The sequence below is a fragment of the Panthera uncia genome (assembly GCF_023721935.1).
Source record: "Panthera uncia isolate 11264 chromosome E2 unlocalized genomic scaffold, Puncia_PCG_1.0 HiC_scaffold_20, whole genome shotgun sequence".
Taxonomy (NCBI): Eukaryota; Metazoa; Chordata; class Mammalia; order Carnivora; family Felidae; genus Panthera; species Panthera uncia.
The window spans coordinates 25,529,143-25,556,318 of record NW_026057589.1 but is presented as its reverse complement, the minus strand read 5'-3'; the positions used below and the strand labels follow the sequence as shown (position 1 = coordinate 25,556,318).

The following is a 27,176-nucleotide window of genomic DNA, read 5'->3' as shown; positions in this document are numbered from 1 at the left end:
GCGCGGCGCACAGCCCGGCTCCTTTGTAAATAATTTATTACGAGCATAACACGGAGCTCTTGCACTAGAAAGTGGATTACAAATCTCCTTGATTGCTTTAGTGGGGAATAGGAATCAATGATTTAAAATCCATCTGGCCCCAAGGTCAGTTTCGTGGGTAAATGCCGGTCCCAGAGCGGACGCTGGAAAGGCTACGGGAGTTGCACGGTGAGCCCCCCTTCACCGTACTGCTGTCCAGTGCCCTCCTGACACACAGGTGAGGGGACACGGCATGGGGGCTCCAGGGCAGCGGGCGAAGCTGTGCCATCAGGTCTCAAATGAAAGAACTATTGAAACCGTCTAAACCCCATTTACCCGCCCGAGTTCAGGTGGGCTCAGGCTTCACAGCCTGGCCCTCCGTAGTCCCGCACGGTGGCTCCAGGGGCAGGGCCTTGTCCTGGGTCTGCGTCAGAGGGTGGACCATGGACATGTGCACATTGAGGTTGTGGGCCTTCTCGAACCGCCGGCCACACTGGTCACAGGCAAAATCCAGCTCGGTCTCAGCCTTGTGTTTAGTCATGTGGTACTTCAAGGATGCCCGCTGCCGGCACTGGAACCCACAGACTTCACACCTGGGGGACAGGGCCAGGTGAGCAAGGGTGTGGGTGCCAGAAGTATGGCCATGCGGAGGTGTGCCCATCCCCACACTTACTGCAGAGGCTTGGCTCCTGAGTGGCGCATCTGGTGGACGAGAAGGTGTTTCCGCTGCTTGAAGGTCTGGCCACACTCATCACAGATATAGTTCCGCACCTCTGGGGACCAGAGAGGACCAGAGATGGCATGAACGCGGGCACGAAAATGCCCAGCCCTCCCCGGGAGCCTGGTGGCCCAACGTGGTGTTTTCCTTACACTCGAGGCCCAAGCAAGGGGCCTGTGCAAATCTAACGTTATTCAGAGATTTAAAAAGCTTTTCAAATCTGAGGGGCGCCTGGGTGGTGCAGTCGGTTAAGCGTCCGACTTCAGCCAGGTCACGATCTCACGGTCCGTGAGTTCGAGCCCCGCGTCAGGCTCTGGGCTGACGGCTCAGAGCCTGGAGCCTGTTTCCGATTCTGTGTCTCCCTCTCTCTCTGTCCCTCCCCCGTTCATGCTCTGTCTCTCTCTGTCCCAAAAAATAAAATAAACGTTGAAAAAAAAAAATTTAAAAAAAAAAAAAAAAAGTTTTTCAAATCTGAGAGAGGGGAGAGAGAATCCCAAGCAGGCTCCACGCAGTGTCTGCGCAGAGCCCGACACGGGGCTCCAACTCCTGAACCGTGAGACCATGACCCGAGCGGAAATCGTCAGATGCCTAATCGACTGGGCCACCCAGGTGCCCCAATGAAAAACATTTCTAATACAAAGTTTCTTATTAATAACAGAGCCCTCCAAATTGCTTGAAAATGTCATCTCGCTGGGACTTCCTCTTCATGAGATGGGTCCATTTGAAGCCTGTTTTCCTCAAGAGAGACTAGATCCGCTGAGCAGAAGTTCCTCGAGGAAGCCCAGTCTATAAAGCTTCACAGACGACTGCCACTCTACGAACTCTACAAACCATACTGGGCCCTTGGTGGGGGAGGGGATGTCTACTTTGGAGATCAGTTACTTAGGCTCTTGGACAAAAACTGAACAGTCCCTTCTCCTCCTGGACATGCACCTGGGGTGGTGGCCACGAGCTTCTGCCTCACTGCCATTTCCAATCGCACCTGCTCAGTCATCTACAAGCACCTGACACAGCTTCCCACACGGGCTTGTCCTGTGCTAGGTACGATCCACCTTTACAGCTCAGGCTCTCCTCTTGGGTGTTTCAGGAAAACTGCTAATGGTTGTGATCACTGGGGTCTCGACTGAGACCAGCAGCCTGAAGACCCAATTTAAGGGAATGTCCAACAAGGCTTAGAACAAAAAACACAGGAAAATGGTTCACTGTGAAACCAACAAATACGACCCAACCATAAAATGGGCTCAGTGAAAAAAGTAAACCAGAATGACTTCCTACAGTAAATTTTTTTTTTTAAGTTCTGGGGCACCTGGGTGGCTCAGTCGGTTAAGCATCCAACTTCGGCTCAGGTCGTGATCTCATGGTTCGTGGGTACGAGCCCCATCTTGGGCTCTGCTGACAGCCCAGAGCCTGCTTCAGATTCTGTCTCTCCCTCTCTCTCTGACCCTCCCCCAATCATGCTCGCTCGCCCTCTCTCAAAAATAAACATTAAGAATAATTTCCTTACTTTTGAGAGAGGGAGAGAGAGAAGCCCAAGCAGGCTTCATGCTGTTAGCTCAGAGTCTGATGCAGGGCTTGATCCCATGAACCATGAGGTCATGGCCTGAGCCAAAATGGAGTCAGACACTCAACCGACTGAAACGCCCAGGTCAGGTGCCCCTACCGTTAAGTTGTGTGTACAATTAGAGTTTAGGGATAAATACAGATTCAGGGGACGCCTGGGTGGCTCAGTCGGTTAAGCAGCCGACTTCGGCTCAGGTCATGATCTCGGGGTCAGTGAGTTCAAGCCCCACGTCAGGCTCTGTGCTGACAGCTCAGAGCCTGGAGCCTGTTTCAGATTCTGTGTCTCCCTCTCTCTGACCCTCCCCTGTTCATGCTCTGTCTCTCTCTGTCTCAAAAATAAATAAACGTTAAAAAAAAAAAATTTTTTTTAAATACAGATTCAGTGCATCAATCTTCCTTTTCTTCCTTAATAGACTTGTTTTTTATTTTTGAGAGCAAGCAAGAGCATGAGGAGGCAGAGGGGGAGAGAAGCCCAAGCAAGCTTCGCGACACAGGGATCGCCCCGAGCTAAAATCGAGGATTGGGTGCCCGACTGACCCAGGTGTCCGTCTTTTAAAGGGGGTGCTGCCAACTCAGGAGAGCGGCTCTGTGAGGAGCAGCAGTGGTCAGAATCCGGCACACGTGCAGCTCTGGGTTTTCTAAGACCTGGGGGTGTGGGTCACGTCGTTAAAACTGGAGGGGAATCAAACCGTGACGGACGCGCGGGAGCCCGGGGTCGTCACGTGCAGAAAAGGCACTGGGGTTTCCTCACTGCCGGTTCCAGCCGCTTCTGCCCGACCCACGAGGCGGCCAGACACGGCCCCAGGCCTCTGGGAAGGGCGGCCGGCCCACGGGCCGGCGGAGGTGAGCGTGTGCCAGAGCAGGGCCCGTACCTGTGTGGATCAGCTTCACGTGGCGCTGCAGGTAGCGATCGATCATGAACACCTTGTTACAGCCGGGGTGGGGGCACGGCCTCTCCCGGACCTCCTCGTGGTGCTCCTTTATGTGCTTCTGCAGGGGCGACAGCAGGGCCCTGAGCGCCCCGGCCGGGACGGTCACCCCCTCCCACGGGTCCTGCGCGGCCCCCTCAGAGGAAGAGATGCAACCACTCCTCACGCGACGAGAGGCGGGTGCTTTTCCCAAGAGCGGAGGGCTCCCCTGGGCCCCGGCCCGCGTGAGCCCTCGGCTACAAGTCTACACCGGGCTCCACGCAGACGTCCGGTCCTCCGGGTCAGCTACAAAGGCCGCCCCGCGCCCAGGGCGCCGCCCCTTCTCACCTTCATGCCGTCGGCCCCGCGGTACACGGCCGTGCAGCCCTGGTAAGGGCACTTGTAGATGGTGGGCAGCTCCTCCCTGCAGAGCACGGCACACGTGGAGTTGCCGCCTCGACAGGCGACCTCCCCCCCCCCCCCCCCCCCCGGACCCCTTACCCCCCACCCCAGGCCCTCACCTCTCACAGCGAAGCTTGTTCTTCCAGCCCGGCTTGGGGCCCGGTTTCTTGCGCATTTTTGGTTCTTCAGCCTTCTTGGCTTCTTTGCTTTCGCTCTTTTTGCCAGAGACCCTGTGAGGGGAAAAGAAAAAGAGACCTCATCAGACTCCGAGACGCTTCTCCCTCCTCAAACGGGAGAGGTGGGGCTCCTGCCAGGCTCCCACGGCAACCTGCTCGCGTCTCCGTGCTCACTGGTGGCCTCCGGACCGACCCCTGGGCGCCAGGGCAGGAACAACCCCCAGCAAAGTCCCAGACTCCGTACTGCCACCTCGGGAAGCCGAGGTGTGGGGACGGGGACCACGCTAGCTACATGAGGGGGTTTTCAGGACAAACTTCACTCCTGAAACGTCAGAACCAAACGTTATTTGGAGACGTCATGCTAAACAGTGAAGTGGAGAAGCTTTAGGGGTCAGTCCTCCCATCAAAACGACCACTAGGCTAGAAAAACATCAGAACCAACACTCTGGAACCCGCTGGGAGGCACACAGCTCCAGGAACCAGGCGGGGGCTCAGAGGGAGCAGTGTGGTCTTGGGGACAGAGCTATGAGCGGGCAGTGAGGACCTCCCAGTCAGTCTGGCAGGTCCCTGAGGGACCAGTTCAGGCCCAGCAACTAATCCCCTGTGGGGTCTAGTGAAGATTTAAAGGGACATGCACACTTTTTCTTCCCCCTTGTTCGATCCGGGCATTTAAGGAAAACTGTCGAGAACGGGGAACTTGAAGGGCGTTATATGGCAAGTGTAGAGCTAACGTCATCCTCAACGGTGGAAGATTCAAAGCCTTGCCCTCAGGACCAAGTAAAGGTGCCCGTTTTCACCACTGCTATTAGAAGATTACCCCTATGCACAAACGATATGATCTCGTATGTAGAAAACCCTGAAGAATCCACACATGCAAAAATAAACAAATTCAGCAAAGTGGCAGGGCACAAAATCAACACACAAAAACTCATTCTACCTCTACACATTAACAGTGAACAAAATGGGAAGTTTTTAAATAACTCATTTGCAACCGCATCAAAAAGAAGAAAATACTGTACTGAGGGACAAACTTAACCCAGAAGGTGAAAGCCTGTATGCTAAAAACCGCAACACACTGCTGAAGGAAATTAAGACCTAAGTGCAAAAACATCCCGCGTTTCTGGACTGCAGGATTTAATATTGTTAGGATGGCATTACTTCCCAAGCAATCTACAGACTTGATCCCTATCAAGACCCAGGGGTGTTTTTTGCAGAAACAGAAAAAGCTATCTGTTTCACACGGAATTTTAAGGGATACGGAATAGCTTAATAATCCTGAAAAACAAAGCGGGAGGACTCAAACTCCCTAATTCCAAGATTACAAAGCTACAGTAATCAAAACCGTGTGGTTCTGGCACGGAAAAACAGACATAAAGACTAACTGAACAGAACTGAGAGACCAAGTATAGACCATCACAAGAAAAACGAAGTGATTTTTGACAAGGGTGCCAAGACCACTCAATGGGGAAAGGACAGTCTCTTCAACATACGGTGCTGGGAAAACTGGATGTCCACAGGCCAAAGAATGCAGGTGGGCCCTTCCTTTCCAACATACATGACCTAATGGACCAAAGACCTACACATAAGAGCTAAAACGCTCAAACTCTGAGAAGAAAACGCTACCTTTGATGTGACAACAGTTTCTTAAATGTGACATCAAAGACAAAGCAATACAGGGGCACCTGGGTGGCTCAGCTAAGTGCTCCGACTGGCTCAGGTCATGATCCTGTGGTTTGTGGGTTCAGGCCCCGCGTCGGGCTCTGTGCTGACAGCTCGGAGCCTGGAGCCTGCTTGGGATTCTGTGTCCCCCTCTCTCTCTGCCCCTCTCCCGCTCATGCTCTCTCTCTCTCTCTCTCTCAAAGATGAATAAACGTTAAGAATTTTTTAAATAAACAAAAAGAAACTCTCTGATGACCTTACAGGCTTCTCCTCTTCTCCTTGTCTAACAACCGTTCTTTGAGGCTTTGCTGTGCGTCCCCTCCCCATTGGCCTCCACCCTCTTTTGTGCGGCTCACGCACCCTGTCAGAGCCACACACTGACCAGGGAGTCACCATTCCCCTCCCACGCTAGATCACACATCTGTTGAGAGCAGGCGGCTTCAGAGAGCCCGTGGGTTCACAAGTGCATCCTTGACGGGTATGGGCTGAAGTCCTTGGAGACACTGGAGGACCCTGCTCCTTGCTCTCCCTTTCCTCCCCCTCGGTCACTCGGGCTCCTGACTCTCACTTCTCACCGGAGCCGCGGGGCCCTAATTAACACATCCTAAGTCCCTTCTTATCTGCCCCAGCTACGGACCCAGACAGGTGTGTCTGCTGAAACAAAGTCCTGTGCACCAGGGAGGCTCAGAGGCCCTGTCCCAGGTTTCCAGTTGTGACTCACACTGTAGTACCTAAGGGACAACGTGGCCATCAGGCCTGAGTGTGCTGGCTCGGAGCTGTGGTCAGCCCACTCCAGCTGGCCCCACCTCCTGCAGAGCCTGGCTTCGGTTTCTCTTTCCACAGCCACGTCAGAGCCCAAAGGAGAAGGAAAGTCAGGCTGGCTTCTGTTTCTGGGCTGCATCCTCCTGGGTGATACTGTTGCACTCTCGTGTTTTTATTCTACTGTGAAATGCTCCTAACTCTCAGGTGGGGCAGCAATTATGCGCAGGCGTTCTGGGTGTTCCTGGGCATGAGGTTGGGAGAAAAGTGGCCCAAGTAAACATCAGTCTTCCCCACCAGGATGCTACATCCAGAGAGAAAACACAAATCTCGGAAAAGGGAAGGTCAAGACAAGGCCACAGAAGCAACTCTCCAAGGAGGTGGCACAGAAATCAGTGCCAGAGGCAGATCTGAGAGCAACTGCAGGGCTGGGGCCCGAGCCTCTGAGGGCCTTGCTTGGCACAGAAGCAGAAAGAACTGCAGGGTGGAGGTTACTGCAGGAAATCCGTGGCCGACGGGAGACACTAGTGTGGTGTGACCGAGGGTTAGGGCTGGCAGAGAGGAAGGCAGGAGCTCCCCGAATGAGGCTGAGTCACAGCCACGGGCCTCCTGCCACTGTCACGTGCCACTGAGACCGGGTCCTAGCACTGAACGAGGAAAGCCTCCCCCACCCCCCAGAAGCCACACTCAACGGGCTAAAGGGGTCAGGCCAAAGAGCAGCAGAAAACGTGCTGAGCGAGGGCAGGCCGGGAAGGATGAGCCTCCGTCCCCTGCCCCCACTACTCCCACCCGGTGACCCTACCAGGCAGACGTAGGTTTCTAGGCTCCCAGTGATGCCCCTCCCAGACCCCAAGGACACGCGGCAGGACTGTCCTCCTTACTTCTTTTCTGGGTAAGGTTCAAAGGATTCATCTGACGACTGGGTACTTTGCTTCTTGTCATTTTCATCTTCACTCAGGATGTCTCTAGGGAAGAAGAGAGCACCTTCAGCAAAGGCCTGGGGTGCGTGACAGCTCCAGTGACACTTCCTGTCTGCAAACACCACCAAATCTCCATACTCCGTGTTTTAGCTCTCCTGAAAAGGTCTGAAGAAACCTAAAATCCCCAAATCTCTGATCACATCTCCTAACAGAAAGGGCAGGCCAGGGTCACTGAAGTCCCGCAAGCCGACAATCCCCCAGAAGCCACACTCCCTTCACACCAGGACCCTGAACTTGTAGAGTCTCTCTCTGGGGCCCCAGGCAGCACAGGAAGACCTCAAGGAGGTGGGCTTCTCCAGAAGTGGACGTTTAGATTATGAGGCACCTACTCCCCCTAACTGGGAGCACCTATCCAGCTGACAGGTCAGACGTCAGCTGGCCACCTTGCAAAGTCACAAAGGCCAGAAGAAAAATATCTGCGTACCCATGACCTTTACCCTCGACTGTGAGTAACTGCGCAGTCTCTGCAGGGCGGCAGACGGAACGAAGCCTGGCAGGGCACGGCCTTCCCCCACAGGCCACCACTCATCTGCACGAGACTCGAGGCTGGCTGGCGGCCTCTAGGACAGCCTGCGACCACTCCTGGTCCCGGGGGTGTTTCTAGCAAACCCACTTGGGTTCTTCCAGCATCTTGTTCACCATCGACAGACACCCCACGGGAGTCGTGCCACAAGTCGTGCTGTCCTTCTCCCTGTTTGGACGAGGGTGCACCTGCGTTCCAGCCACAGATTACGTGGCAGTGTGGAAAGGGGGTGAAGGCCGGCCAGTGTGTGGCAGCCACCATGAGTGGTTCTCAGCTGACAAGCAGGAGGCGGTCCCAGCAGCGAACAGTCCCCAACAGTGGCTCGTCCTCCTTACAGAGCCTCTGCCCCAAGTCACGATCCCGTCATGACAAAAGGCCAGAGACCAACTTCCCATTTTAGTAACGTCTTTGGCTGGCACAAAACCACGGCCTTGAAGGAGACAAGGCAGCAGCAGCGAAGGGGCAACCGTAGGGCTCTAACTTCCACACCACCCTGGTCGTGCTCCCCTTCTAGATACGTCAGGTCTAGGAGGCCCCCGTCAGGAACAAGAAGCCTGGAAGCACCCTCGGCCATTCCTCTCCTTCCAACTGAGAGAGGGAGAGGGCCCCGGCCCGGACACAGGCAGAGAGCACACAGGTTGGCGGAGTTTGATTTTCCAAGGAGGAATGTTAGGCTATTTAAACCCACTCTTCTCTCACCCCTCAGAAAGGTCACTGAACTCGTCTTTTACCCGATCATCCGAGGTTGAAGACGGAACCTGCTTCTCACCCAACCGCCCTGAGAAACAAAGAACAAGGCTCCCATTACCAACACACAGTGCAGGCAGTGCTCCCCAGCAAGGAGGCATGTGCCCATCGGACAACAGAGCCTTCCCTGTGGGGAGCCTGGGGTCCTCCAGGCTTAAATCCCACCCGCCTCCCAGGTCCGCCCCCCAGAAGGTCCCTGCACAGCTCAACAGGCCACCCCCATGTCTAGCACAGGCACGGACAGCACCAGGCATCAGAAACCCGAGCCAACGGTTCACGTCAGCAAGCCCAGCCCTTCCCAGAGGTTCGGATCCAGCTGTGTCAGGCAGGGACGACTCACACTTTGTGGGTGTCCCAAAACATTAAAGAAACATTAATATCAAACCATTAATATCGAACTGCATGCACGCAGTTTAAAAGGCCAAGCAGTTCTGGGGCGCCTGGGTGGCTCAGTCGGTTGAAAGTCCGACTCCTGATTTCGGCTCACGTCACGATCCCAGGGTCATGGGATGGAGCCCTGAGTTGGGCTGAGCACTGAGCGTGCAGCCTGCTTAAGATTATCTCCTCTCTCTCTCTCTCTCTCTCTCTTTCTCTCTCTTCCTCTCTCTCTCTCTCTCAACCATCTGGGCAGCTGCGTTTTAAAGTGCCACCAAGAGCTGGACCACAGGAGCAGCCCAGCGCTCAACGTAGGCGACTGCACAAACAGAGGCTGAGGGAAGCGGGAGGGGGAGCCAACTCCGCCACCTGAACGCAAAGTCCGTGAGCAGCTGCCCCCACACCACAGCACCGTGGGACCGGGTCCCACACAATGGCCCTGTGTTCCCTCTTGGCCACTTGGCAGAGGAGCCCATCTACGCAAGTCCCACTGGGATGTCACCAGGATGCCGGCGGAGACCCAGGGAATGACCCGCAGCTGGCCCGAAAGAGCCTCAGAGGTCCCAGCTGCCGTCCTCCCCCACGTCCCACAACAAGGACCCCCTTCTTCTCCCTCCTTTGGTCCCCTGGCCCCGAGCAGGCTTAGAGAGGAAGACCAGACGGCAGATGAGCACGCCTTTACAAAAACTGCTGGAAGAGGGTCCCCGGGCCCTCCCCCTGTCCCTCAGGTCGGCTCCTCATCACTTCCCCCCGGGGCCTCCGCATGCAACACCATGACCGCTGCCCATAACGATACAGACACCCGCCCCCCACTGCGGGCCTGCCTGCCTCCAGACGAGGAATCCTGAGCCAGTGGCCCAGAGGAGCTCCTACCTGGGGCCCCACTTGGGGGAAAGCTTGGCTGAGGTGGGGGGCACAGGCCAGGCCCTACAGGGTTGACATCTGAAGGAGGCGGGGCCGCGTCCGCGCCGGGCAGGCTCTCGGTCTCGGCTGGAGTTGTGGTCGCTCTGCCCTGGGAGCTCTGAGGGGCAGCCCCAGTAGGGTTGGACCCCCGATGCTGGGTGAGCCACGGGGCCATCTCCTTGTCCCATGTCCATTTGACTGCCAGCGCACTGTCCAGCAAAAGAGCCCCGCAGCTGGAGTCGGCGTCCATGGTATAGTCGTGGCCTTGGTCACAGCCCCACACGGCTCGGATAACACCGCAGTACTCGGAGGACAGTGTCCTCTGGAGGCTAGGCAGGGCCCCGCAGCTGGCTGCGTGTCCGTGCACCCAGGCCACCAAGTCGCGCAGGCCCTGGGGGCTCGAAGTGATCAGGTCCACTGAAGAAAGGCACAGAGACGCCACACCCATGGCCGGTCAGCACCCAGCCCACCTCGAGCCTAACCCACAGACCACACGCGGAGGGCACACTCACCCAGACACGCTCCCTCCTCTGCCCCTGGCGGGGGCTGGGCACCGACCCTGTAAAGCATCAGCATGGCCGTGAGCGGGGCTGGCCGTGAACAAGAGGCCGGTTCACCAGACTCCTGTCACGGGCCGCCTCTCCCACATGCAGTCTGACCTTCTACTTCCAGAGGCTGTGTCCTTACACCCGTGGCCCTCTGGAGCCCTACCTCCCCCAAGCACGTCTGTCCGTCTCCCTCACACCGGCCACGCTGGTGGTCACCCGTGTCTGCTGCCCTAAGCAGGACCGGCTCCCCGCTGCAGAGGTTCCCCGGCACTCACTGTGCCTAGACCAGCCCCAGCACACAGGGTGCCTGGCCCCTGAATGCCCACCAAATGAAAGGAGGAGGGGATGCCTACTTTGTGCAAGTCTTCCGGTGGCCCGCCGGGGAGACGTTGACTCTCTGCAGGAAGGACTTGAGGAGGCCGTGGCACTGGTAGAACTGGGCGTGGCAGTTCTTGCAGACAAACTGAGACAGAGCTGGGTCCTGGTGGACAGCCACCCCCAGCAGGTGCTGGAAGTCCCTGATGAAAACACGCTCCCCTGGGGGTGGTCTGTCTGCGCTCTCCCCAGGTGCCCTGCCAGAAATGCTGCGGAGACTCCGTGAGGAGAACTTCCCGTGGCAGAGGCGACAGTGCCCCATGGCAAGAGCCCGGCCTGTTCCTGGGCAAGCACAGAAGACACTGAGTCAGGCAGGGCTGCTGGCTGCACAGAGCACTGGAAGACACGTGCTCCTCGGAAGACAGCAACGTGGCCTGGGGAGGTGAGGCCCAGGATCCTCCCAGTCCTTGAGGGGGAAGAACCCCCCACGGCGCTTCCCCAGACGCATCCCAGAAACACAAGCCCACGTCTGAGCCAAAGGCAGGGCTCTGGGCTCTGGGCTCCCAGCTGAACATACAGCCTTCTGGGAGATACGGTCAATGGAGGGTCTTCTGGTCCGGAACACCTTCCAGATAATTCTAAGTGCGTCTAGAACAAGGCCACAATTACTCTAATAACAAAACCAGACAAAGACACCCCAAGAAGAGAAAATTACAAGCCAAGATCCCTGATGAATACGGCTGCAAAAATCCTCAGCAAAACATTAGCCAACCAAACGCAACAATACTTTAAAAGGCTCACATGACATGATCCGGTGGGACTTATTCCAGGGGCGCAAGGATGGTCCGACATCCACGTATCAACCAACGTGACACAGTAACAAAATGAAGGATTAAAATCATGAGCATCTCAATAGATGCAGAAAAAGTGTCTGACAAAATGCAACGCCCATTCATGATTAAAATTCTGAACTGGGTATAGAGAGAATGTACCTCAACATAATAAAGGCCACAGATAACAAGCCCACGGGTAACATCACACTCACAGGTGAGAGCTCTCCTCTCAGATGAGGAACAAGATAAGGGTGCTCACTCTCACCATTTTTATTCAACACAGTGTCAGAAGTCCTAGCCAGAGCAATGAACCAAGAAAAATAAGAAATATCCAAATAAGTAAAAAAGGAAAAAAAAAACTGTCTCTGTTTGTAGATAATATGGTAATATATACGGAAAACCCTAAAGATGTCACCAAAAGATTCTGAGAATAAACAAATTCAATGAAGTTGCAGGATACAAAATCAATAATGAACTATCAGAAAAACAAATTAAGAAAAGTCTCATTTACAACTGCATCAAAAGGAATAAAATACCTAGGAATGAATTTAACCAAGGAGGTGAAAAACCTTATGCTGAAAAGCGTAAGACACTGATGAAAAACAGTGAAGACGTGAATAAATGAGTATTCCGTGCTCGTGGATTAAGAGAATTAATACTGCTAAAATGTTCACGCTACCCAAAGTCATCTGCACATTCAATGCAATCTTGATCAAAATTCCAGTGACGGTTTCCCAGAAACACAACAATCTTAAGATTTATATGAAACCACAAAAGATGCCAAATTGCCAAAGTAATCTTGAGGAAAAAGAACAAAGCTGGAAGCATCATAATTCTTGATTTCAAACTATATTACAAAACCACAGTAATCAAAACAGTAGAGAACGAGCATAAAAAAAAAAAAAGACACATAGATTGACGGAACAGAAAAGACAGCCCAGAAATAAACTCATACATATGTGTGGTCAATTAATTTACAACAAAGGAATCAAGAATATATAATGGGGAAATGACATTCTCTCTAAAAAATGGGTGTTGTGAAAACTAGACACGCACATGCAAAAGAATGAAACTTGATCCCCATTACTTAAACCACAAACAAAAATAAACTCAAAATGGATTAAAGACCTAAACGTGAGACCGAAAACCGTAAAACTCCCAGAAGAAAACACAGGCAGTAAACTCCTCATCGGTCTTGGGGATCATTTTTTGGATTTGACACCGAAAACAAAGTCAATGAAAGCAAAAAAAATAAACAAGTGGGACTACATCAAACTAGAAAGCTTCTGCACTGCAAAGAAAACCATCAACAAGATGAAAAGACAACCTACTGAAAATAGGGAAACCTGAGAAATACTGAAACCTGAGAAAATATCTGCCTATCGTATCTAAGGAACTAATATCTAAAACAAAAAGAACGGACACAGCTCCAAAGCAAAAACACAATCCAATTAAAAACCAGGCAGCAGACGTACAGTCATTCTTGCAGAGAAGACACACATACAGCCGGCCAACCAGCACGCGGACGAGCACAGGTGTGCGGCCGAGCGCTCAGCACCACTGCTCGTCAGGCAGATGCAAACCAAAACCACAATGAGCTGTCACTTCACGCCTCTCAGGATGGCTGTTACCAAAAAGACAAGAAAGGACGAGTGTCGTGGGGATGTGGAGAAAAGGCAACCTTCGGGCACTGCTGGTGGGACCATAAGCTGGTGCAGCCTCTACGGAAAACGGTACGGAAGTTCCTCAAAAAAATTAATAAAACCACCATTTGAACCAACAATCCCACCTCTGGGTATTTATCCAAAGGAAATGAAAACACGAGCTCAAAAAGGTAGGTGCGCTCCCGTTTTCACAGCAGCATTATTTACAACAGCCAAGGTACGGGAACAATCTAAGTGTGCACTGACTGAGAAACAGATTTAAAAAAGCGGGTGTGTGTGTATACACACACACACACACACACACAATGGAATGTTACTCAGCCATAAGAAAGAAGAAAATCCTGCCATTTGGGACAACACGGATGGACCCTGAAGGTACTATGTTAAGTGAAAGAAGTCACACAGGAAAAGATAAATACCATACAATTTCACTTATAGGTGTAATCCTAAAAAAAAAAAACAAAAAAACCCAAACTCACAGAGAGCAGACTGGTGATAGCCTGAGGTGGGTGATGGGGAGGGTGCGGGATGGGATGCAGACGATGGAGGAAAATGGTCAAAAGGTACAAATTTCCAGGGCGCCCGAGCGGCTCAGTCGGGTAAGCATCCGACTTCGGCTCGGGTCACGATCTCGCGGTCCGTGGGTTCGAGCCCCGCATCGGGCTCTGTGCTGACAGCTCGGGGCCTGGAGCCTGCTTTGCATTCTGTGTCTCCCCCTCTCTCTGCCCCTACCCTGCTCGCTCAATCTGTCTCTCTCTCTCCCTAAGATAAACATTAAAAAAAAAAAAAAAGGTACAAATTTCCAGTCCTAAAATAAGTCAATCTTGGCGATGCATATCGTACAGCAGGGTGACTACAGTTAATGACACTGCGCTGTTGGGCGCCTGGGGCGCTCAGGTCATGATCTCGCAGTCCGTGGGTTCGAGCCCCGCGTCGGGCTCTGTGCTGACAGCTCGGAGCCTGGAACCTGCTTCGAATTATGTCTCCTCCTCTCTGCCCCTCCCCAACCGGTGCTCTGTCTCTGTCTCTCTCAAAAAATAAATTAATTAAAAGCAAGAAAAGACACAGGGCACCTGGGCGGCTCCGTCGGTTAAACGTCGGACTCTTGAGCTCTGCTCAGGGCATAACCTCAGGGTTCCTGAGTTCGAGCCCCGAAACAGGCTCTGTGCCGATGATGTGAAGTCTGCGTGGGATTCTGTCTCTCCTCCTCTCTGCTCCTCCCCTGCTTGTGCGCTCTCGCTCTCTCTCACAAAATAAACAAATAAACTTAAAAATATATACACAAAACTTTTTTACCAAATGCCTTCACAGCTACAGAGCTTCAAAAAAGAAGCGAGAAACTTTCTTCCTCCTCAAACCCTGCTCCGGAGACCAGCCCTGAAGAAGCCTCCCCCGGGATCTACCCCCTGAGCCTGTCAGCGAGTGTAGACGAAGCCACCCCCACCCCCACCCCCAGGGGGATTCAGCGAGAGAGGACGCAATCCACCACACGAAAGCAATGTGCACGTTCTCGCAGATACCACCTGCCAGGCGAGGGCCTCTCGCACTTGATCCACTCAGTTCTGTTTTAAGGAAGACGAAACAGGCTCAGAGACGTTAAGCATCTACCTCAAGGCTACAGAGCACGCGGCAAAACCAGGACTGACTCTGGCCGGTCGGACTGCAAAACTTAAGCAATAATTACTTAATAAGCCGAGAGTGGGCACGGAAGGGTCAGCGGCCTTGCGAAACGTCACCCCGGACGCCAGGCAGAGGCCGCTCTCACCCCTTCCCCGTGGGGAGGCCTCGTCGGCAGAGGGGCCCAGGGACGCCGAGGGGGAGAAGACGCCCCGGGGGGACGTGCTCCCGGGGAGACGCCGCGGTCCCGGGGACCCCCGGCTCCGCCCGCCCACCCGCGACCCGCCCCCGTGCGCCCGGCCGGACCCACCTGCCTCGTCGGCGCCGTCCTCGCCCGTGTCCCCGCGGGCCCGCGCCAGGCCCCAGCCCAGCCGAGCCGCCACCAGGGCCGCAGCCTCGTCCACGCTCGGCCCGCTGCGGGCCGGGCGGCCACGGGTCCGGCCGCTGCCACAGGCGCCGCCGCCGCCGCCGCCGGAGCCCCCGCGCTGCCCCGCCGTCCCAGGAGACAGGAAGCGACCGAGTCGGTCCCGCTTCATGGCGGCGGCCGCGGCTACAGCCCGGGCCCGGCGCTCCGCCCCGCTAAGTCCCGCTGGGCACGGCTCGGCTCGGCTCGGCCCGGCTCGGCCCCGCTCGGCTCCACTCGACCCTATTCGACCCAGCTCGGCTCCACTCGGCTCAGCTCGGCCCCGCTCTGTTGGTTGGGCCCCTAGGCCGGGGTACGTCCCGCTCGGCCCAGAGCCTCGCGTCAGCTCAGCTGGACTGCGCTCGCTCGTTTCCGCTCGACTCCGCCGTTCGGCGCCGTTGGGCCCCGTTCGGCTCCCTGGAAACGGGGCGGAGCAAGAAGGGGTGGGCGGGGCGCGAAGGGAAGGGCGAGGAGAGGGGGAGAAGGGGGCAGGGGCGCAGTGAAGGCAGCGAGGGGCGACGCGGCAAGGCCCAGACGTTTGGCATGTCACAAACGTGGGATGTGGGTGCCGACTGTTGCACTTACGCGCTCGCATCTACTTCGCGAGGCTACTTAAGACCGCCGCCGCCCCTTCAGCAACGGGAGCTCTGGGGGAGGTGTGCTGGGGCTGGGGCCGCCGGAAGTGCTGCCGCGCCGGCCCCGCCCCTTCCTGCGGTCCAGGGCTCGGGCGGTGCCGGCTCCCGCGCAGGCTGAGTTCCGGGCTCTGGGCCGCCTGTCCCGCCCTCAGCCGCCGCCGCCGCCGCCGCCGCCGCCGCCACAGCCTCCCCTGCCCGGCGCCATGGCCGCTGCGGCCGGGGACGGCGCGGTGAAGCCGCTGCAGTGTGCCATGAAGCTGGCCAACGGGGCCATCGAGCTGGATACCGGCAACCGGCCCCGGGTGAGGCGACCCAAAACGAGGCGGGGGCGGTCGCTGCGGCGGTTCCAGGCACCCCCTACCTGCAGCCTGCCCGGTGGGCGTGAGCGAGGGCGGGGCCCGGGGGTGGGTGCCGTCCAGGACCCCTCCGGCGTTTCCCTGGGCGCTGGGCTCGGGTGTCTGCCTGTGACCTTGGACAGCTCCCAGTCCTCTCCCGCCGTGTTTTCCCGTCGTCGCAGAGTAGGAATTAGAGCCAAGGTTTTATCTGTAAAGGGGATTCAAGAGGGTTGAAGCAGCCCTCCAAAATATATCTGGCAAGAAATCCCATGTGTAATGTGTATTTTTCTGAGAAGACACTGTAGATTTAATCAGATTCCCCAAAGGGACGGAACCCTGAAAGGGCTCATTCGTGATGCGTCTGCGCAGGGTAGTATGGCTTGTTACTGAGAATGGGTGGGTGTGTTATTCCGAAAGGTGGCAGCCAAGTGGAAAAGCAGGCTGAGCCACACTGGACTGTCCAAGGAGGGGAGGAAGCTGCCTATGTCCAGGAAAAGCATCCGGGTCCCTCAATCTGCTGCTTTCCCCAAGTCAGTTTTCTAGGACAGCAGGTGTCCCCACAAGTCAAAAATCCTATCTGGAATCCATTTTATCCTGAGGTGTAGATTTAAAGATAGTTAATTTGAGGACTGGGATGCAACAAAACATCATGTGGTGCTTCCAAATGCCCGTGCCCTGAACCTGGTCACACCCTTGAAACTGGCAGTATTCTAGTGTTGCAGATTGCTGTGTGCCCGTGGAGTACTTATTCAGGGATTCGGGAAGGGGATTTCCCAGAAGCTAAGCCAGAAAGTGATTTCAAGATCAGCAACAGCACTCCCTCATTTACCTCTGAGGATTTTTTATTCTTTTAAGCCACTGAATAAATAGGCCCTGAGTTGCACAGGAAGGAAACTCATTGCACAGAGTGACAAATGACAGCAACTGCTGTCAACTACTTCGCCTGGCCCACTGAAAGAGAATCTCTTTTCTTCCTGTGCTGGAGAGAAAGGCAGTGAGAGGAGGGATGGGTGCCCAGCTGGGCATGTTTTCCCTTCGAGTCTAGAGAAGAGGGATACTATCGGTACAGATAAAGTGCAGAACATTACTGATTAGACCCGGAGGAATTACCAGCTAACTGCCTCGGGTTAGGTGCCTCAGGTGAATCTCAGGAGATCAGCAAGCACCACTGTTTCTATGTTTCCCACAAGGGCATAAACAGGCATGACGGAATTGTTGGCCACTACTGGCCTGACCCCTGCCATTTCTCTTCCCTGGGCACAGGAGGCGTATACGGAATACCTGAGGAGCATCCACTATATCTCCCAGGTGCTGTTGGAAGAAGTGGAGACCACCAAAGGTACAGATCTCAGCCTCACTGCTTCTCCCACGCGGAACAAATTATGGACTGCTTAGCTCTTGGTGGGTCTTAAGCCTGGGGTTGTCCTGTGTCCTACCCATTGGTCATTAGCAGAAGGTGAACTGGTGAGCACTCGGCAAGCATGAGCTGTCATAGTGTGTTGTGGGAGCAGGCGGGGATGGGTGTTGTAAGAGGATGTAAACGGGATGGGGATAACCAGAGATTGGACACTGAGCCCCAGCCCAGGAAGGAGTGAGCTGCGTAAAGATCAGGGCCCGGGGGCAACGCCCCCAGCAGAGGGATGTGTAAAGACTCTGAGATGAGAGTGGGGGCTGAGTACAGGGAAGAGGAGGTTCCGTGGGGGCAGGCATAGCCTTGCGTGGAGCTGTGTTGTTCCGGGGTAAGGAAGCTCGTAGAGGCTTTGTGGGAGAGGCCAGCATGGAGGCAGAGCCTCCAGGAGGCTCCCACAGTGAGGACAGCAGCGGTGGCACCACTTGGGGATGGAAGGAGTGAAGGGCCTGGGGTCGTGCTTTCAATTTCAAGGTGGACCTCACAGATTTGCTGGGTGAGCCGCTGGTTGGTGGGGCAGGGGGTGGAGACAGTGAGCCCCTGGAGGGAACAGTGAGCCGCTGGAGGCCAACAGTGAGGTACAGGAGGTGCTGTGGGGATGGGCGGGAGCAGACTTGTGTGGGCACAGTAGAGAGCTGCATCGTGAGCACCTTGTTTGAGGCACTGAGCACCCTGACGATACAGGAGCACAGTGGTTAGGGAGAGGTCGGAGTCACCAGAATCAGAGCTGCCCCAGAGAGCCAGTGAGCTTAGCAGAGCTCTGGGCACTCCCAAGGTTGGGGACTGGGGGGAAGACACAGTAGTACGCCCAGGGGGATGTTCTGGAAGAGAGACACCTGGAGAGGTCGGGGAGGCCTCAGAGAAGGGCTTGACGGGAGGGCATGAGAGAGGGTGGTCTCAGTGGGAGTCAGGTGGCTAAAATGGAGTGTGCTGAGGGGCTGGCTCTAAAGGGGGCAGTAAGTGGCTCAGAAACTAAGGCTGGTGGGGTCCAGGGAAGAGTTTTGAGTGGCAGCTCCTACAGCATGCACCTGCCGACATGAGTGGTCCCCAGAAGAGGGAATGCAGGACAGAAGCCCCAGGGATGTGCCAGGGGTGAGGTCAAGCACAGCCAGGGGGCAGGAGACAGGCAATAAAGTTGTCCCTGAAATGGTCCTCATCCACTGCAAGGCCCACCCTGAGGAGGGGCTGTGAGTAAAGTAAAGGCCCTGGTGAGCAAAGGCCGGGTTAGGGACAGAGAGGGCTCTGATGGTCCAGCTGAGATGACAGGACAGTCAGCTGCTGGGCTGGCCAAGCTCAGCGCCCACATAGCGTCAGGAGGTAAGCCCAGAGCAGGTGATCAGAAATGAGGAGATGGGATCGCCTAGAGGTCGGAGATGAGGAGGGGGTGGCGACCCGGAGGGAGAGATGAGGAGGGGGTGAATTCGTCCTTGTTTTTGTCTCGGCAAGAATCGGTTTAATAATAAAGGTGACGGTGACCAGCTCTCTTTTCTCTTTATCCCCAGAAGGTGGGGAAACTGTGGCCCCGGACACCTCAAAGATGCTGAAGCTGGCCGAGCAGTGTCTGGAGAGGGCCCAGTCAACAGCTGCCAAGCTCGGTGGGTCTCTGGCAAGTTTTCCTGGGGCATCTCCCCCAAAGTCTGCATCTCTGGAACGTCGGATTCCATGCTGACCCTTGCTCATGTATGTGTTGCAGGGAAAACACACCTGAAGCCAGCCATGCCCACGGCTGCTCCTGTCCCCTCACCGACCAGCCGACATCGCCGGGTGTACTCAGATGAAGGGGGGAAACTCTCTCCCTTTCTGCCGCCCGAGATCTTCCAGAAGCTTCAAGTGGTAGAGTCACAAAGTTCTAAGAAGTAAGCTGGGGCAAAACGGAAGGTGGGCCGAGCCTGGGTTTGAAGTCCAGGCAAAGTGAGCTAACCACAATGAATTCAGTTAAAGTGGGTCCCAGAATGGAAATACCCTTGCGCTTGGCAAAAACAGATGCAGATCCCCTTTGGACAAAAGCATCTTCAGCATGCACAAATGATGCACAGTGAGAGATAACCAAGCACAAAAAGAAACCAGAAATTTACAGAGTAATAGCAGACACAGACTTCCAAGTGTTCAGGGGAAGTTACCAGACACACATCACAACACAGTCATGTTGTCCTCAGTGACAAAAGTGAAAAGCAAATTTGAAAATAGCTGCAGGGAACAAAAGGCCAGAGAGTATAACCCAGCAAATAAAGAACCACGTTGAAAGGAAACAGAAAACATAATACCAAAATTGTTTTTAAAAACGAATTGGAAATAATAACAAATTATATTCTCCAGTGAAAACACACACATGCACACAGACACACGTGGTCAATATTGTACCAACAGAGTAGACGTAGTTGAAGAAAGAATGAGCGAATTGGTTGAAAGATCAAAAGATATCCAGAATGACTCTCATAGGGGGAGGAAAGAAGACGAAATCTGAGACAGAGCTAGGAGATCTGACACAAGATTATTGGAGTTCCAGAAAAAGAGAAGAAAGAAAGAGGAAGAGAGGCATTATTTGAAGAGATAACAGTATATAAGCTTCTGGAACTGATAAAACTCACTTAGACACAGACAGAAGAACCCCCAGGAGGATAAACAAGGCTGGCTCCTCCTGGCGCTGCTGCTGCCAGGCCTTGGGGGCCACTGCTACCTCATTTCTGCATGTGCCATCGCGGGGCCGGACTCCCCACGGGACTCCCACCCCGGGACACATTTTCCCTTGCCAGTTGGCATCCTCACAGCTTACCCTCTCCTACCACAGAAGCATGAAGACATGTGACACCAGCAGTTTGGGTGGGGGCATGGAGGTTGGCCCTCGGCAGCTATTTCTAATAAGCAGGCTTTGGTTCTCTCTCCCACGGGTGGCAAAGTTATCTAGCTGTTTGGCTCACACGATGCCCCTAAAAAGTTCCGTGTTGTTGCCCAACGTGTGGATGCGGAAAGCGCAGTGTGCCGCTTTTCTTGAAAACGCAGGAGGCCTGGCGACTGCAGGCCCAGGTTTCAGCAGGACAGAGGTCTCCAGCCCACCCTGCACCTCCTCCCTCCTTCCCATTTCCTGCCTGCCCCCATCACCGCCTCCTTCTGGTCTCAGAACGCAGTCAGGGGGGCACTCCAGGGCTTCCTGGGGCCTGGACAGCACAGCAGCTCGTCTCTGTCTGCAGGGAGCTGACGCCCCTGCAGGAAGCCTCTCTGCAGAACCAGAAGCTGAAGGCCGCCTACGAGGCCCGGATGGCCCGTCTGGACCCCAGCCAGGCCCTGCAGAAGACCTCCCTGGTAAGCGGGTCCCAGGGAGGGTCTGGGTTGCCGGTGGAAGAGGAACAGGCTTTATTTTCTCCTTCCCTTCCTAGACCCTGTCCCTGCAGCGGCAGGTGATGGAGAACCTTGTGATCGCCAAAGCCCGGGAGGAGACCGTATCCTTTCTGTCCTTCCCTGGTGTCCTGGCTGAAGGAGGCGGGGAGGGGGGAAGTGAAGGTGCCAGGGTCGGAGTGTGGGACAGAACTCTTCCAGCCTCAGAGAGACTGCCCTGGAGGGGCGGCTCCTGCCTTCCTGGCCTTCACACGGGCGGGCGTTCTGTTCCTCTCAGCACCCATGGGCTCCTCCCCATCCTTCAGGTCAGCTAGGGCTTGCTCCCTTCCCTGAGTGAGCACCCGTCCTCAGGCCCCGCTGCCCCGCCCCGCCCCGCCCCACCCGGCCTCACCTCCCGATGGGGGTCCTCAGGACAGACACAGCCTTGACCCTGCCGGCACAGCTGCAGAGGAAGAGGGAGGAGCGGCGGCTGCGGCTCCAGGAGGCGGCCGACAGGTGCGTCTCCTCCCACAGGTCTCGGGGCTGCTGAGTGGGCTGCTGGGGGCTCCCTCCCCTGCCCACCCAGCTCGGAGGCCCCCAGCCCCTGTCTTCCTCCCCAGGAGGTTCTGCAGTCAGGTGGCCCTGACCCCGGAGGAGCGGGAGCAGCGGGCCCTCTATGCCGCCATCCTCGAGTACGAGCAAGACCACGTGAGTCCCCGCCGCTGGGCACGGGGGTGGGGTTGTCACAGGGGGTGGGGTTGTCACAGGTTGCTATTGGGGGGGGGGTCCTGAGGCCTGTTGGCGTGGGCCTTCCCTACGCCCCAGGGAGGACACGGACAGTGTGGCGCTGGCCTGGGGTGCGGCCTTGGCAGGGAAGGTTGTGGGGACCCCGCCATGCCCTCCAGAGACTCCTGCCCTGCAGGACTGGCCGAAGCACTGGAGAGCCCAGCTCAAGAAGAGCCCGGGGGACCTGTCGCTGGTGACCAGCCTGGTCTCCCACCTGCTCAGGTACCAGGGCCTCCCCCCACCCCCCCCCACCCCCACCCCCACCCCCGGCCCCCTGGTTGGCCCTGACAGCGGCCAAAAAGATCAGAAAGGGAAGGGGTGAAGGACGCGGGCGGGGGTGGCCGAACGCGCCACGCTCAGGCCCCCTCGGCGGGGCTGGGCTTGCAGACGCCCCCCATCCAGCCACCCTGCTGGTCTTTTAGCTGCCAGGGGGACTCGGGTCAGACTTTATCTGCCACATTCGCTCCCGAGGAAACAATTCAAGGGTTGCTCCGCCAAAACCCGTCCAGCGGGGCCGGGCCCCGCGCCACAGCCCCGCACCTCTTCCTCTGCGCAGCGTTCCCGACCACCCCATCTCGCAGCTCCTGAAGAAGCTCCAGTGTGCGGTGTACCGGGCGCTGTACCCCGTCGTGAGCAGGGGCGCCGCGGGCGCCGCTTCCACCCCCGGCTGCTGCGCCTTGTCCCCAGACGCCGACGGGCTGCGGGCTCCCGGGAGCCGGCGGCTCCGGCCCTCGCAGAGCCTCTACTGCGTGCTTTCCCCCGCGGAGCCGGGCCCCGCCCCTCGGCCCCCGGACGGCGCCCACGGCAGCCCCCCCACGCCCCCGCCGCACGCCGGCCCCCCCGAGGGAGGGGCGGACGGCGGCCCCGCCGGGCCTGCCTCCCCGCTGGCACACACCCCGCCGGGCGTGCAGAGCAGACACAGCTCCTTCGAAGACCTCGAACACTTCTTGGCCGCTTCTGAGGGGTGGGGCCGGGGGCGTGGGAGGCCGCCTGAGCCCCAGGCCTCGGGGGTGAAGACGGAGCCGTTGTCCGAGCAGCTGAAGAGTACCGTCAAGGACATACACAACGCCATCGGTGAGGGCCGGCGTGCCCGCAGGACGGGCGTGCGGGGGAGGGGGCTGCTCCGACACACGCAGCACAAAGCTTTCCACAGGCCCAGGACAGGCCCCGGGAAGGACAGGCCTTCCTCTGGGTGGCGGAGGCCATCCAGATCTGCAGAGCCCTCTGCGTCTGCCCTTCTCTGGGGCAAATCCTGGCGGAGCAGACAGGAACGCACCCCGCTGTGAGAGCAGCTGGGCCGGCTGGCCGGCTGGCCGAGGTCTCCCCAGTCCCCGGTTGTCTTCCCACCGGGCTGCTTCGTTCCAGCCTCCTGTTTGAGGAAGGGCCTGCTCTCAGAGCCTCTGGCTGCCAGGTGGTCCTGGCTGGCCCATAGGGCTGGGCTCTGGTGATTCCGAACCAAGGACCATTGGGTGTGTGCAGCCTGGCGGTGGTGACAACGGGCTCGTCCCTGCAGCCTTTTCCATTTTTGAGAATAGTGTGTGGATTCTCTAAGGGTTGGGTGCCTAGGGTGGCTGGGGACTCCCAAGGAGGAAGGCTTTCAGGGTTCTCCAGAGGTCAGTGAGGCAGGCCCGACAGGGCCCAAAGCTCCAGCAGGGACCCTGGATGGGCCTCCCATCTCCCGGGGCCTCAGGTCTTGTCTTTAAATATGCCTCTAAAATTCCTCCAGGTTCCCACAGTTTGGGGTGCAACCCCTTCAGAAAGAGGCTGTCCTTTGCTTTTTCTCAGCCTGTCGTCTTAGTTCCTCGGGGGAGCTGGGCATGAGTCTGTGAGCTCCTAAGTGCTCTGACCCCAGGCCCCATGGACACAGAAGTTGGGGGGGGGGTGAGGGGAGTGGAGGGAGGTTCAGGCAGAGCGCTCTCCACTGAGCCGGGACCCTGCGGCTCTGCCCACACTGCGGCTGGCTCTAGGAGGGTGGGAGAGGGGATGGCAGGTGTGGGGCCCACTTGGGCACCCCGGGCTGGCTGAGGATGATCTCCAGGGGCTGCCAGCCTGGGGCCGGAGGGCCTGGCTGTCCCCACAGTGCCATTGTGCCGGCTCTGCTCCCGGCAGACAGGCTGCTTTCGCTGACTCTCCTGGCTTTCGAAGGCCTGAATGCGGCCGCCTCCAAGGACCGATGCCTGGCCTGCATCGAGGAGCCTTTCTTCTCCCCACTGTGGCCCTTGCTGCTGGCACTCTACAGGTATGATCCCAGTTTCAGGCCCCCACAGGGGCCTTCCCCGCTCGTTGATCCCTGAGGCACACTTTTGACCGTGCTTCCAGCTGGTGCTTTACCCTGAGGCCACCCTCAGATGTTTCTGCTTTGCAAGAACCTGTGACTCTGGGCACGGCGAGCTTTCCCTAGCGCCGCTTCTGTCCGTGGGGCAGAGCCCCCTGGGCCGCTGAGCCTGGCCTCTCCCTGCCCCAGGAGCGTGCACCGCCTCCGGGAGGCCGCCCTGAGCAGGAGCATGGAGCTCTACAGGAACGCGCCCCCAACGGCCATAGGCGTTCCCACGAAGCTCCTGCCCCGGGGCCTGGAGGCCACAGGAGCCGGCGCCTTCCCCTACTGTGCTGCAGCCCAGGAGCTGGGGTTGCTGGTTCTGGAGAGCTGCCCCCAGAAGAAGCTGGAGTGCATCGGTGAGGGGGCTGCAGTTTGGGAGGACAGGAGGGGGAACGTAGTCGGATAAGGTCCCTTCCCAGAGGGTGACCTGGGGTCTCTGTGTGCCTCTGAAGTGCAGACCTTATTCCTGTCAAAATGGGGGTGTGTCTCACAGGACGGAAGCGGTGTGAGAGCAGTGTCTTCGGGCGGGAGCTTCCCAGTTCTGCCAGCTCCACTCGTGCCGGGAGGGGCCGGTGCCAGGGGGTTGTTCTGGGACTGGCTCCCCTCGGCCCTCTCCTGAAGCCTCGCTTTTGGGCCACAGTGCGGGTCCTGCGGGTTATCTGTGCCTGTGCCGAGGGTTACTGCCGGGCCCAGGAGGCTGCGTCTGAGGCCAGACCCCAGCTTGGTGCCGCAGCCATGTGAGTCCCAAAAGCCCACAGCCCGGGGTGGGGGCGGGGGGGCAGTGAGCAAGTGAGGGGCTGCCTGCAGAGGCCTGGGGGGAGAGAGAACCCTCCCATCCTGCCCCGAGCACCGGGACCACAGCTTCCCACCTGGTGTCTGGTCCCCCGGGGCCGCAGCACCCTTGGGGCTACAGTGCGCTTCGCAGGGCTTATCCAGGAGAGTGTCCATTCCCACCGAGGGCTTGGGGCTGCAGCCCCCATGGGTGATGCATTCCTGCCTCTCTGGGCAGGTTACTTAGGGGTCAGGGACCGCCTGGCTAACCTAGTGCAATTTAGCATTGTTTGTCACAGGAACACGGGCTCAGTCCCTCAGTTGCACGCTTTGGGGAGGCAGCTCCAGCCTCCATGAAGAGCTTGCTCCCTGTGCTGAGCCCCCAGACCTGGGGCTCCTGCATCATCTATGTCCCCACCGTCCGGAGGCAGGGCAGGCGTTTTCTCTACCTGGGGCTCTGACGCCTGGTCCTGTCTCAGTCTCACCTGGACCCACCTGGGACCAGCAGCCCCACCAACCCCAGGGCCGGGTACAAGACCTCAGCTTCTGGGTCGGGGTGGGGGAGCCCCCCTTCGCCAGTTTACCACGCGGCTGCTGCAGAAGTAGCTGTCGGCAAAACAGTTGTAGGACTCAGCGCTTCTGAGTCCGGCTACAGCCCCATGTCACCTGTCTCCTCTGTGCGTCTGAGGAGCCAGTGAGGGCCATGTTGTAGTTCGTCCGCGTTTCTGCAGGAGGGTGGTGCCCAGGGTGGTGGAGGCGGGGCCGCAAGCCAGAGCTCGTGGTGTGTGAGGCCTTCCTGGCTGGGGGTCACACTCAAGCCACAGGCTGCTCTCATGCTCTTCCCAGAGACTGCCGCCCGTGGGCCCCTTGGGCCCGGGTGTTGTGCGTCCTGCAGGGCCTCCCTTGGCACCTTTTCAGCTCCCTTAGATGCCTCTTCCGGAGGATCGCCGCGCCCGGCTCCGATCCCAGGTGTAGTAAGCAGGCTGCCTGGGACGTGGGCCATCCCCTCCATTAGCCTGTTCCCCAGGTGTGGGCAGGCTTGCAGGGCGAGCCTGTGAGGTTGGGGCTACCCGATACCTCCGCTGTGGGGGCCTCTGCTGACCCAGCCGTGGGCTCTGCAGCACAGGGTCCCCATTCGGGGACGGCGTTGCCGCTTGTAGTGGCTGCCGGTGCCGCTGACCTGAGTCTGCTCCCAACTCCCCCACGCAGGCGGGCAGGAGGGGTGCAGGGAGAGCAGCCGGCAAGCCCAGGACCAGTCCAGAGGCCGAGCTGGGGGCTGCAGGGTTATGGGGACTGAGCAGCCATCATGGCCCCCGGAGCCTACCGGCCAGCCGTGCCTCTACCCAACAGCGGTGCCGACGACCTGCTGCCCATCTTGTCCTTCGTGGTGCTGAGAAGCGGTCTCCCCCAGCTGGTGTCAGAATGCGCAGCCCTGGAGGAGTTCATCCATGAGGGGTAGGAGCCCCCAGCTGGAGTCGGGCCAGCACGGGGCACTGGGCACCTGCTCCCAGGCTGGGGGTCCGTCCCTTGAGCAGCGTGTGTCCTCCAGCCCAGCCTCCATGACAGACCCCTGTGCGACCTTAGTGTCCAGGTCCTGCCCCACGAGGGCAGACACCCCGTCCAAGGCGCTGGGGGCTTCTTTGCATCCCCTGCAGGTAACAGGTGCTACCCGTGCCTGTCTCTACGCAGGTACCTGATCGGAGAGGAGGGTTACTGCCTGACGTCACTACAGAGCGCCCTGAGCTACGTCGAGCTGCTGCCCCGGGGTGCCCTGGGCAAGTAGAGCAGGACAGGACCTGCGGAGGACCACCAGAAGTCACCTGCTCTGGGTGGGGGGGCGGCAGCAGGCCGGCTGTGGCGGGGCTCTGCCGCTCTCACTCGTGCCCTGACCGGACGTCTGCCCCAGGGCCCTGAGGAGGCCCCTGTGCTCTTCAGAGGATAGATCTGAGCTGAATCAGCTCCTGGGAGCCAGGCCCTTCTCTTTCCTCAGCCTGACTTTGTGCAGGGAAACCAGAGCTGTGGACTCCCCTGGGGCCTGTGCACCCTCACAGATCCGGCCACTCAAGGGTAGGGAGGGAGCCGTAGGCCTGGCAGAGGGCAGGTCTGCTTTCTCTCCCTTCCCCTCTCCTGTGACAGCCAGCTTCCGGTGCCAGTTTCTTGTTGGGGTCAAGGAGAGAGCCGTCCCCATCCCCTGCCTCCAAGGCCTGGAGCCCAGGTGGTCTGAAGCTATACTGTTTACTTACGGGGCATTGAGCACTCCCCTGTCCTCTGTAGCCCAGGCCTCCCCAGGGTGCCCACCCGCGTCTGGGGCCTCTGAGCTGTGCCCTCCCTCGGCAGTAGGCATTGGACATCCTGGGGCCTCTGGCTGATTCCCGCCCCGCACGTCCCTTTCTGGGTCAGCGTGAAGCCGAGGGTCAGCGCCTGCCTGCAGCGCAGCGTCCGCTCTGTTACATGCCCCGGGCAGCCACTGACACGGCCAGAAATAAAGAGGTCACTGATGTCTC

General features: G+C 57.7%; 2 protein-coding genes across 5 annotated transcripts; one reads left to right on the top strand and one right to left on the bottom strand.

The window, feature by feature from the left end:
* Positions 1-19: 19 nt before the first annotated feature.
* On the bottom strand, positions 20-15,778 carry ZNF276 (zinc finger protein 276). Of its 2 annotated transcripts, XM_049622787.1 has the most exons (12): positions 15,016-15,778; positions 10,630-10,933; positions 10,241-10,287; positions 9,699-10,145; positions 8,403-8,481; positions 7,082-7,165; positions 3,726-3,836; positions 3,553-3,628; positions 3,169-3,286; positions 2,834-2,941; positions 692-791; positions 20-611 (listed from the first exon to the last, which is right to left on the bottom strand). In XM_049622787.1, exons 1-12 carry the CDS (start codon positions 15,701-15,703, stop codon positions 365-367), a joined length of 2,409 nt encoding a protein of 802 aa, XP_049478744.1. In that variant the 5' UTR covers positions 15,704-15,778; the 3' UTR covers positions 20-364. The 2 variants fall into 2 exon arrangements, with proteins under 2 accessions (XP_049478744.1, XP_049478745.1); XM_049622788.1 differs by lacking the exon at positions 2,834-2,941 and having other exon boundaries at positions 15,016-15,777.
* Positions 15,767-27,176, top strand: VPS9D1 (VPS9 domain containing 1). Of its 3 annotated transcripts, none has more exons than XM_049622790.1 (15): positions 15,767-16,045; positions 17,342-17,417; positions 18,992-19,081; positions 19,180-19,342; positions 20,675-20,786; positions 20,861-20,923; positions 21,262-21,314; positions 21,419-21,506; positions 21,721-21,806; positions 22,141-22,658; positions 23,694-23,823; positions 24,049-24,257; positions 24,542-24,638; positions 26,023-26,127; positions 26,362-27,176. In XM_049622790.1, the coding sequence occupies exons 1-15, from the start codon at positions 15,947-15,949 to the stop codon at positions 26,453-26,455; spliced, it is 1,983 nt and encodes a 660-aa protein (XP_049478747.1). In that variant the 5' UTR covers positions 15,767-15,946; the 3' UTR covers positions 26,456-27,176. The 3 variants fall into 3 exon arrangements, with proteins under 3 accessions (XP_049478747.1, XP_049478746.1, XP_049478748.1); XM_049622789.1 differs by having other exon boundaries at positions 18,989-19,081; XM_049622791.1 differs by lacking the exons at positions 26,023-26,127; positions 26,362-27,176 and adding an exon at positions 25,882-26,013 and having other exon boundaries at positions 18,989-19,081.

Bases quoted from the DNA above. Each gene is read 5' to 3' on its own strand.
- VPS9D1 (XM_049622789.1), top strand. From the start codon at position 15,947: ATGGCCGCTGCGGCCGGGGACGGCGCGGTGAAGCCGCTGCAGTGTGCC. The intron at 21,315-21,418 runs GTGCGTCTCCTC...CTTCCTCCCCAG, and splicing joins CTCCAGGAGGCGGCCGACAG to GAGGTTCTGCAGTCAGGTGG. The intron at 26,128-26,361 runs GTAGGAGCCCCC...GTCTCTACGCAG, and splicing joins GAGGAGTTCATCCATGAGGG to GTACCTGATCGGAGAGGAGG.
- ZNF276 (XM_049622787.1), bottom strand. From the start codon at position 15,703: ATGCGAGCGCGTAAGTGCAACAGTCGGCACCCACATCCCACGTTTGTG. The intron at 10,288-10,629 runs GTAGGCATCCCC...GATGCTTTACAG, and splicing joins CACCGGAAGACTTGCACAAA to GGTCGGTGCCCAGCCCCCGC. The intron at 3,629-3,725 runs GTGAGGGCCTGG...CGTGCTCTGCAG, and splicing joins AACAAGCTTCGCTGTGAGAG to GGAGGAGCTGCCCACCATCT.